The 12,163-nt window shown below is 34.4% G+C and overlaps 1 protein-coding gene across 2 annotated transcripts in view; it reads right to left on the bottom strand.

Moving 5' to 3' along the window:
* Window positions 1–12,163, bottom strand: part of RFX3 (regulatory factor X3) — a gene marked incomplete at both ends in the record, with an annotated part of 249,349 nt that overhangs the window by 111,878 nt on the left and 125,308 nt on the right. For both annotated transcript variants that reach the window (XM_079706070.1, XM_079706071.1), the window contains one exon: window positions 1,602–1,699. In XM_079706070.1, the coding sequence (XP_079562196.1) occupies window positions 1,602–1,699 (98 nt within the window). The remainder of the gene's footprint in view (window positions 1–1,601; window positions 1,700–12,163) is intronic.

The following is a 12,163-nucleotide window of genomic DNA, read 5'->3' as shown; positions in this document are numbered from 1 at the left end:
ATGCCCTGGCCTTACACAACAAAGAGGTAAAAAATATTCAGTATGTCTAAAATATGTAAAGTATTATAGATTCACTAGAGTAACAGAAATGTATTGACCCTTTATTATGTGTCAATCACCTAAATAAATGTAAATAAAATAACAAAATGACAACAGTTCCCATTTAGGGAGAGTTCTTCTTAGTATGATAAATATAAATAAGCATTCATAGCACCATGTGGAAGTGGCAGTCTGGGTATACTGCTGTCTTTACCGTACAGGGGACAAATAAGTTAACTGCAGAGGAGAGCCAGGGTCCACGTCTCAAGGGAGGGGGTCATGAGTTAGTCTATAAAGATATCGCTATACTGGGGGTACTGGTTTTGGAAGGAAAGAGAAAAGGCAGAGAATGATATTCCAGCAGAGAAAACAAACCACATGTCCAAAGATACAGAGGTGTGAAAGGAGAGTACTTGGGGAAACAAGCACAAAGTTGGTTGTTCCTAGAACAGGTGGAAGGTGAAGCTAGAGAGGTAGGAAGGGGGAGAATGCCAAGGTGGAGAGTTCCACTTTAGTTTATAGGTAATGGAGGTTTAAAGGCAGTGGTGATTTAGGCAGATTCAGTGACCAAAAGCAATGAGAAAGGAGAGACAGTCAAGATCAATGAAGAGTTTTCAGTTTTGTATCATCTACTGTATACCAGGCCCTGTGCTAGTTGCTTTACATACATAGCCTTAAATCCTCACAACAATCCAGAAAGAGTAAGGCAATTACCCTCCCACTTCCCAGGAAAGAGTAATAAAAGCTCAGAATAGTTAAGTACTTTGACCATGATTATAAAACTAATAGATAGTTAAACCAGGATTTTAAGTTGTTTAGTTATAATAATAGGTAACAATAAATGCATTTTCTACATACCATACACTCTTCTGGTGTTAGATTTATTGCAGTGGAACAAAAACAACAACAACAAAAACCGGACAAAAATCCCTGCCCTCGTGGAGTTACAGGTTGGTGTCATGGGAATCTATGAAATCACCCAAGGAGTAGGTGCAGTAAGAATAAAGAAAGCAGAGGTTATCAACCTAGGGCACACAGAAGAGTCAATGAGAGAATCTGAATTCATTTTAGAACTCAGAGATCCAACAGATTGCAAACAAAAATCTGTGGTAAATGAAAACAAACCTGGTGACCTATAATAGTTATTAGTCCCTTTATTTATAATAACATCCTGAATCTTAACCCAAACTGTCTGAAAAACTTAAATGAAATAAATGTACAAATTGACATTACTGTTGATGCAAAGGAGACGGGTTGGGAGTTTTAGGGGGAGGAGAAGTTCAGACAGGAAAAGAAGATTTATTGAGTACCAGGCACTTTTACGTAAAGTAAGTACCTATTTAATAAATGCAAAAAACCCTCCTAATATAGTAATTTTATATTAGTTTACAGAAAACACGTACACAAAAATTCACCTTATTGGTGAACACTGTTCTTAGTGAACATACATCGGCTTAAGCTCAAACATCAATTTGGGACAAGTAGAAGGTGTCAGAAAGTACCTTACTTTTCTCTAACCGAGGGAGTGGGAGAATGAATACAACTCCCATACATAAACTTACATTGCTCCATTGGTATAGACAGTGTCACTTCCTTCCACGTACTGCACCTGAGCTGGATAGACATGCTGTACCTGCTGCACAGTCTGTACCTGCTGCACCTGGAAAGCAAATATTAGGACTTTGGTGAGGGGTAGATACAATAGAATGAATACACAGCATTAGATTTACCTCAAAGATTTCTCTAGGGTGTTGATAAACATGAGAATGCTTTATGATGAAAACTGTTAGGTTCATGCTAATTTCAAGATAAGTGCATGTTGAGTCCAAATCAACTGTAGCATTTATGCAAAAAAATTCTGTAACATTCTTGCAGGTATATATGTATATACACACTTCAAGTGTGTATATATTCTGAAAGCTCCGCACTTATTTTGATGATTTATGAAATTCTCTTCACCTGGCTTGTGAACGCTACATTTATTTTTTAATTAAGAAATTCACAATGGAAAAGTTCAAACACTTATACATAGAAAAAATACTATAATAAACCCCATGTAATCATCATCCAAGATAAATAAATGTCACTAGACATTCCCCTTTAGCCCCCCACAGGATTATTTAAAAGTATAGAACTTGCATCATTTCACTGGTAATATTTCACTTTTTTCCTAAGAGAAAAGAGCTACTTTTAACATGAACACAACACTAACATCAGAAATAAAACATTAACAATTCCTTAATATCATATAAACCCCAGTGATTGTTCAAATTTCTCTAATTATTCCAATGTCTTCTTAGAGTTGGCTTGTTCAAATCTGATCCAAACAAGGTCTACATGTTACATCCAGTTGATATTTCCTATCTTTCTCTTTTAATCTCTAACAGTTTCCCATCCTTTTTATATCTTGACTATTAGTTATTAAAAAAAACTGTATCATTTATCTAGTAGAATTTCTAGAATGCTAAATTTGGCTGATAGCATCCCTGAGATGTCATTTAATAAATTCCTCTATCTTTGTATTTCCTATAAATGAGTAGTTAGATCAAGGGCCTTGAATAGATTCAATTTTTTAAAAGCTGTGTACTTCTTATTGCATCATATAGGTTACCAAAGAACAGCTGGTTGTCTCTCATTCTGCAATATTATTTGATTGGGGGTTCAGGTGTTGTCAGCTGGATACATTGATTATAATGTTTCCTATCCATGTTTTACCCTGAGGATATCACTAGTCATTGATGATCATTTTCTAGAGGGATTATTTTAATTAATAAAAGGCTGTAATCTTATGGTAATCTGATTCTGTTATTCCCTCTTCATTTATTAGTAGAATTCTATAAAGGAATTCCTCTTATTAGTATTTGCTTACTCTGAAATAAGGTTTGCACAGGAAGAATAGGATAAATGCATGATTCATTATTTACCAGTACTCAGAATAATGATTTTTTCCCCTAGCTCCCTCCCCAAGGTGACCAATGTTGCTTTTAGTTTGAGTTTGCTTGTATCCTTATGATTTTTAACTTTTGAACATACTGTATTCGATTTTTTTTAACACAGCAGTCTTTTTTTCCCCTAAAATTGTCCCATCTTTGACCAATGATAGTCCCTTCAAACTGTATCCTGTGTCTTTTGACAGGACTACAGTAATCTTTCTCTAACTCCCATGCTTTCTGTTATGATAAGATGGACCAGACCTACCTCTTGTATTTCCTGTCCTAGATCTGAAATCAACTATTTCTTTAAAAATACCTGGGTCTTATTATTTAGGAGTAATATAAATATGTAAAAACTGTTAGGGAAAGCAACAGGCAAACTATTTGACATCTTTGTGATTTCTTCTACAGAAGTATTCACCATCTGAAGAGTTGCTGTACAATATTATTTTTAAAAATACAGTTTATAAGAGCAAGAAGTTAGAAGGAAAAGCCTTAATGACTGTGAAAAGCAGAGTAATTAAATAAATATAGGAAACCATTCTGTAGAATATATGGTTGATGTTAAAAGAATTAAGTAAGACTGATACATACTTTAACAGCAAGATCTCTAAAACATATTCTAAGTAAAAAAGTATGTTGCTGAAAAATACCTACAGTGTAATTTGATTTATGTATATATCTGCATACATGGGCACATGTGCATACAAATGAACTTAAATATACAAAGGAAAATAGAAAGAGGCACATCAAACTTCTAAAAATGGTTACTTTGCTGGGCGACATTAAATGAGATGGAAGAGGGCTTCCTTGGGCTTCCTTGGGCTTCCTTGGTGGTGCAGTGGTTAAGAATCCACCTGCCAATGCAGGGGACACGGGTTCAATCCCTGGTCTGGGAAGATCCCACATGCCATGGAGCAACTAAGCCCATGTGCCACAACTACTGAGCCTGCGCTCTAGAGCCCACCAGCCACAACTACTGAGCCCGCGTGCCTAGAGCCCATGCACCACAACGAAGAGTAGCCCCCGCTCTCTGTGGCTAGAGAAAGCCCTCCCACAGCAATGAAGACCCAACACAGCCAAAAATAAAAACAAATAAATAAATAAATTTATATTAAAAAATGAGATGGAAGAGATGATGTAACTAACATCCTTTATGAATTCATATCTTGTATCTATTATATCAAATATATAGCTCGATATACGGAAGGATTTCCACTTCTGGCCATGATGGAGTAAATACTACTGGAAATGCCCTCCCCCCCACTAAACAAGTAGATAAGTAGACAAGATATGTAAAACAATGTTTTCAGTCATTCAACAAAATGTATCGTAAGATTGTGTTCCTTAAAAGAAGGAAAACAAGTAATGTGAACCCTATAATGATCTTAGCTTTTGACCTGGATGCAATCAGAGTGCAGAGCAAGAATGGAGAAACGAAGCAGAGCATCATGATCTCACTGAGGTGAGGAGACAGATACTGCATTTGGGAAAGCTGAGTCACCTGAAGTTTGGGGGCAGTATCAGAAAGGAAGTTAAGCAGAGAAATAGATCCAGAAATGTTCACAGAGATCCCCTTGAGTCTGATGTTGAAAACAAGCTGCACGTGTGTAGGGGGCAGAGATGCTCAAATTCTGACCATCCACAGTGACATGACCTTATTGAACACCTAGGGCATTCTGTAGAAACACCAGAAGGGCAGAGCGAGCCTTAGCAGAAGGGCTAAATTAGGTCTAGAATAAAGACTACTTTAGGTCCATACTAACAAATCTGAAAGAAAAGCCTTGATAATATCCACAAGTAACTGCCTATACAGAACTACATTTAACACTTTTAAAGGAAGACATCAAAATCCAGACATATAAAACCATAAGAACCATAATGTCCAGCATTCAAAAAAAATTATTAGACACATGAAGAAGCAGAAAAATGTGATATATAACCAGAAAGAAAATCAATCAATAGAAACAAATCTAGAAATGGAAGATATGAAGTGGCAGACAGAGACATTAAAACAGCTGTTCTAAATAGACTTAAGATTTAAAGGAAAACACAAACATGATGAGAAAAAAAGAAGCTATAATGAACCAAGTCAAATTTGTAGAGTTGAAAAATACAGTATCTGAAATGAAAAATTTGCTGAATGGAATTGAGAGCAGATTACATAATGCAGAAGAAAAGACAAGTCAAGTTGAAAACCTAGCAATAAAAACTATCTGAAGAACAGAGAAAAAAAAGGAAATAATGAAGAATAGAGAACCAATGAACTATGCAACAATATCAAGTAGTCTAAAACAGTATAACTATAGTCCCAGAAGAAGAGGAAGAACAGAAAATATATTTGAAGAAAGAGTGGTAGAAACATCCAAATTTTATTAAAACCATAAACATTGTAAGAAGCTTAACATATGTCAATGTATGGAAAAAGAAAACCACACCAAAGTGCATCATAATTAGAGTGCTAAAAACCCATATTAAGGAGAAAAATTTTTAAGCAAGACAGAAAACAGACGCATTATGTACAAGGCAACAGGTATTAGGATGATTGAAAACTTCCCAGTCAAAAATAATGCAAGCCTAAGACAATCAAACAACGTATTTAAAGCAGTGAGAGGAAAATTTCAATCAAGAATCCTACAACCAGTGAAATATCTTCAAAAATGAAGAGGAAATCCTTTCTCAGTCAAAAACTGAGAGAATTCATCCTGCTCTAGCAGATGTCCAGTGAAGGTAGCCACAAAGGAAGCTCTTTGGACTGAAGAAAAATAATACCAGATGGAAAACTGGACCTATACAAAGAAATGAGGAGCACTAGAAATGGTAACTTCATAGGTAAAGGTTTTTTTGTTTGTTTTCTCATCTTTTAATTTCTATAAAAGATAATTGCCTATGTAAAGCAAAAATAACAATATGTGTATACCAGGGTTTATTTACCACATATGTAGATATGAAATGTATGTATGACAAAAATAGCACAAAAGAGGGGAGAGGGAAATGAAAACACACTTTTGTAATATTCTTATATGTTAAGTAGTGTAGTATTACTTGAACACAGGCTGTGGTCAATTAAAGATATAAACACCATATTAAAAAATAGGATAGTTAATAGAGGAGATAAAATGCAATACTAGAAAACACTCAGTATATCCAATAGAAGGCAGAAATAGAGGAAATAAAAGAAGAACAAATGGAACAAACAGAAAATTACAAGAAGCTAGAATTAAATGCAACCATATCTATAATTATACTCAGTTTAAATCTTGACTGTTATAATGGGTAAAAATGTAAACTCTAACTATATACTCTCCACCAGAACACATTTTAAATATACAAAGACAGGTTAAAAATAAAAAGATATAAAAAGACAGGCTTTTGCAAACACCAATCACAAGAAAGACTGGTTATATTAATATCAGTCAAAGTAAACTTCAAGACAACCGATATTACCAAAGATAAAGAGGGAAATTTCATCAAGAAAATTATCAAGAATAAATAATATATCTTATATGTCTTTGCATCTAAGAACAGTTTCAAAATAACATGAAGTAAAAACTGAAAGAAACAAATGTCCTTAATTGGTTTCCTTCATGGGGGCCAATATGGTGTGGTGGCATATTCAGTTGATTTGGAAATAGGAGAACTGATTTTAAGTCTTTATGCTGACACTTGCTGTTTATATATTGGGATAGTCAATTCACTTCTTTAAGTAATAATTTCTTTGTGTGTAAAATAAAAATTGTATCTATTCTATCATAAAGAATTTTTGTGAGAATCCAAAACTATTAAACATAAATGCAAAGCGTGGCATAGGCATATATGATAATTATAATACATCTTGAATAATGAGAGACATTCTTAAATACTTCAAAATATGAATCTTGTCTTCTACATCTGTGTAATTTTCATCTTTATATCCCACTTGGCTTCAGCCATAAATATGCACAATAAATGTTCATCAAGGGTTCCTTCAAATCATGAGATTCTGTAATTAAAGTAGAAATGAAACTCAGAAAAGTGTCAAGAATCTTGGAAAAGAATTCTGGATAGATGCTGGCTAACTTATCTAGGACAACAATATATAAATACGTCTCTTGATTACACTGAGACTTTACAGTACAGCATAAAAATAGGGCATAATTCTTTGTATTATCTACCAAGTTAAAGGACTGATGAAGTAAACAGAAGACCTATTTACTTAAATAGAAACCAGAAAAACACTAAAAATAATGAATTATAGCATATTTTGGAGGTAACGCTATTTTCATTATTATCCAGTAAGTATGGTTTGTCGACTAATCATTAGAAACTGGGCCAAAGAGGCCTTTGAAAGAATTTAGTGATGAGAGATGGAATTGCCTGTAGTTTGAGAAAGTATTCTTTCAAGGGTATAATGATAGTGAAGGAAGTAAAAGAGGGGTAAAAAAAGAAAAAAGAAAGGAGAAAGGAAAAATAACTACCTTATGTATACATGTCTCATTTCACCAATGAAAAGTTAAGGTCCTTCAAAATCTTTTACTTAGATTTTAGTTGAGGGTTATTTGATTTTCTTTCCTTTGTGGGGGGGAGGGGACAGTGGGGCTCTATTATTAGTAAACGTGCATTGGAGAGCCACAGAAGTGCTCCTTTCTACCTCAAATTAAAATTATTCAGATCCAGGAAGAGAGCTAGGTATACAGAATAACTTTACTGAGACTTACAAATCCAGTCACAGGATGGAAGTGCACACGTAGAGCATTTTTTATATTGTGATATATTCTCAAAGACCCAACACATTGTAAACACACTATATTTATTGCTCAATATTAAATAATGCCCTGCACCTAGCAAAGGAAATGCCCAGTGAATATTTGTGAAGTTTATAGTATCTTCTAAATGTGGATGTGTATTCATTAAAAAGCAAAAACAAAAACGAAGGAATGCTTATTATTCCAAAGTGAACTGATGTGATTACTTTTAATGCCCTTTAATGTATCATTAAAGACCAAAGGTAAAAATTTAAAAGGAAGTTGCATGCTATTTTCTCTTTCCTAAAATAATTAACTGTGGTTCAAATTTGTTCAAATATTATTCTATACTGTCCTTATGTTAAATATTAATTTCTATTCAAATATTTACTAAATAGTTATCTATGAAAAGTTTATTTTTTATTTTATTTGCCATACTGCAGTGCAGGAACTGCTCAGGTTAGCAATGCTGAAAGATATGGGGAAACTAGCATCCTGTAGGCATGTCATTACTATTCCCAATAACTGTATTTTCCATCCATCTTTGTGAAATCTATAAACTGTCACATTTTACTGCTTACCCTATCCAAGTCCTCAGGGGAAAGGAAGGAGATGATTAAATAAACTCTATAGGAAATTAATTTTCTCTTAATTTCATTGCCTTTCCCAGGATAAATTCTCAGAAGTGTTTCCTAAGAGAATGAACAGATATTTTTCACCACTTGAATTTTAATAAACAACAAAGTGGTAAAAATATGAACTGAAAAGAGATGGACAAAGGTGGAATTAACAGAAATAATCAACAATTTCTACAATTAACTGTTCATTTAATAAAAATGACCTTGGGCTAATTTCTAAAAGGCTACCTAGTACATATCAGAATGTTGGCGGTAATGAAGTCAAACCATAACATTCTGTACAAGAAATATATCCATTCTCTGTCATCTGAAGGAAAAAAAATATCCCCCAGTATAAATACATGCAACAATGTATTTACATTCATACACTAGATGAATTAAGCAACACTGTCTTACTAATACATATTTAAATGGAAGCACCTCTTATTACTATTCAAATGTAGTATTACAAATGCATTTCCTTATTTTTGTGAATTTTTATAATTCTTATTATTTATAAAAAGGAGTGAATACCAAAACAAACTACATACCACAGGAAAATGTGCTAGTTCAACAGAATCAGTTAGTAGATTTTCAGGACAAATTTATACAATATGTTGTTTTGGATGTGCTTCAAGAAAAATAAAATGAATCACACTTCAAAACAGAAATCCTTTTCAATAGTAAATGAAATCATTTATAATTGTTAAGCTTATTATTAGTCAGCTAAGAACAATACTAATCTCTTTGTAAAAATGTCTTTATTATGTCAAGATCTTCATTGCCTTTCTTGTATAAAAGCATTCCTTACACACGTGGTTGGCACAAAACATTTCAAACCTTAGTACTGAGAACTGTCAAAAACTGCATTAAGATGACTTTAATAGACCCACAAGAGATATGAAAGAGCTCTTAGCAGATTAAAAACATGGGATATTAGAACAGCTATGTTAGAGGCTGCTATGGGACTGACCAAAAGTGAAGCAGAAGGAAAAGGATCTACACTGGAACAGCTATTAATAAAAGGGCAGGGGGGGGAGTAAGACATCCAGAGTAGCAGCAGAGAGTTAATTAGAAAAGCCACCTTGTGAGAAAAGAGAAGGAACGGAACTAATTCAACATTTCTGGACCAGTAAAACTGTAGGGAATTGGAGGGATTGAGGAAAGATAAGTCAAAAAGTTCAATGAGTACAGTGTGAGTACTTGTTGCTAGAAGAAAAGATGCAACAAAAGAAAAGAGCATAAGGGTAAAACTAATTTCCTTTACAGGCACAGTTATGGGAACAGAAATCAAAAACCTAAAGCCGGGCTTCCCTGGTGGCGCAGTGGTTGAGCGTCCGCCTGCCGATGCAGGGGACACGGGTTCGTGCCCCGGTCTGGGAGGAGCCCACATGCCGTGGAGCGGCTGGGCCCGTGAGCCATGGCCGCTGAGCCTGTGTGTCTGGAGCCTGTGCTCCACAACGGGAGAGGCCACAACAGTGAGAGGCCCATGTACCGCAAAAAACAAAAAACAAAAACAACAACAACAAAAAAACCTAAAGCCATTTTCTTAGTCTTGGTTAAAAGTAAGGTAAATTATACATTACAATACGTTTAATAGATCTTGCCAACAAAGAATCCTACAAATATTTTGAATGCTGAAAGTTATTTGCAGGTACCGGATGTTTATACATTATGATCACAAGATCACAGTGAACAAAGGGCATGGTTAAGTGACAGGACAGCTTAGAAAAAAATGTTAAAGTCTCTCCTTGTGTTTGCTGAGAAAGAACGAGACGTTTCCCTAGATCTTTAATGTTAATTTACAAAGTTCTTCCTGGGATATGCAGTGATAACTACAAAATTCCTGTTTAATCTTCTAAGACTGGTAGCACTCTACTTCAAAGAATGTGATGAATGTGAACTGTTGGGAAACAGGATATTGTTCATTGAAATGACAGAGTTCATTTTATGTGAAAAAGGAATTTGTTCATTTACATTGTAAATTCACTCACTGTCCCTGTGTTAGTTAACTCTCTCACTTATAAACTATGTAGCTCTCCCATTTTTTTTTTTCAGGAACACTCAGATTTTTGGATATACTTTTCTCATAGTAGACGTTATGTAAATAAATGATGGTTCTAGCACATTCAAATCCAACAAACATCACAAAGTCTGCTTCTTCAACAGGGCTAGAGGTAAACATGAAATGTATAGGAATTATTTACTAAAACTATGTGATTGTTATAGGCAACTAGAAGTTATTATGAAAGTGTAAACATTACTGCTACACTTGGACTTCAAGTAGAGTCATATGAAGGCTAATAACATAGTGATTAAGGTCCTGGCTCGTTTTCTTGCACTTCTGACCATATGAAAACGAGGGAATCAATTGGGAGTGAATTAGTTCAATAAATCATCCCTACCTGACTACCATCTATCTCCCAAAAAATACCTGATTAACATCAAAGAGCAGGAGCTAACTGGAAAAGGTGAAGCAAGTTTCCAAAGGCAAGAGGGGAAGTGTTTTTGGTAGCAGGGATGTGACTCAGAATAGATTTAGTTTATAAGGATGTCTCAATGACAAATTTGATAGATATTACATAAAATATATATAAAGCCATTTTTGTGAGTCAAAAAGAACAAAGTTACAACTACTTCCTACAAGTGAGGAACATTTTTTGTCATGATTATAACACTGTCTTAAACATTATTCCCCTTGGGGTCCAGCAGGACAGACCAATACTAAGATTCTACTAAACTAAGTAATAATTTTTGGGGGAAGAAATTTACTAAACAACACTCTGGTGACCAGAAAGAGCAAATGAGCTCGGTATGCCAACCTTGCTGCAGTATTAGGACAAGTCTTTAGAATAGGAGGCTTCTCTAGTCTCTCTACTAATAAATCAAACTATAGAAACTTAGAATATCAATAAATGTAAGCAGCACATCAGAAGATCTAGCTATGCACAAAATACATTTTGCAACTCTAGACTGACCATCAGAGTATGCACTTTAAATGTCTTCCCTGGTGAGAAGGCATAGATGCAGATTCATATGTGCTCCCAGGGTCTATGGTAATGAAGCATATTTGCAAGAGAGATGCTGACTCCCTTGGGGTGGAGTACACGGAACTAAGAGAATGAATTATTAAACTTATGTGTTGGTAGTCAAAGCACTGTAACTTAAAATAACAGAATTCCTTAGTTATATACGATTGTTAAACTAGTACTAAAACTATTATTAATAGTGATATACAATATTATTTCATTTGTTCCTCACAAAAATTCTGAGATGAATTAAAGATGGTAGGCATTTTTGCCCCCATTTTATAAACAGTGACATAAGTACAAAGACATAGTGACAACCCAAAGACATGGTAAGTGACAGGTAGCAATGATTCTAGGTATTCTGAATCCAATCCTAGAATTCTTTCTATAATACCAGTGTTTCCCCAAATGTGGGATTAATGACATTGGTGATACATAGGCAAGACAGTAAATAACTATGAACCATATCCTAAGAATTTGTTCCATTTTCAATTATTTTTAAAGCATTCTGATATGTCAAGGAGAAGGTCTCAGTCTTTACCACCTCTGAGGCTAACAATCTCACTTTTTAAAGGAAAGTAGGCCCCAGTGTTGGGTGTTGTCAAGCAAAAGCAGCTAGCCAAATCATGTAATATTATTTCATTTTTACTGTATTTAATTTTATGTTTATCTTCCATTTATGTCAAGGGATACTAGTTTTTCATTTCTGGTAGAAATATAAGGTACTCCTTATTAAATGAATTCATTTAAGTAATTTTACAGAAAACTGATAAGTAAAAAAATAACTATATAGTGGACTTTGGAAAAAGCAAAATCATTAA

This window comes from Hyperoodon ampullatus (genome assembly GCF_949752795.1).
Source record: "Hyperoodon ampullatus genome assembly, chromosome: 6".
Taxonomy (NCBI): Eukaryota; Metazoa; Chordata; class Mammalia; order Artiodactyla; family Ziphiidae; genus Hyperoodon; species Hyperoodon ampullatus.
Note: the sequence above shows the minus strand (reverse complement) of the source record. Positions and strands in the feature narration are given on the sequence as shown.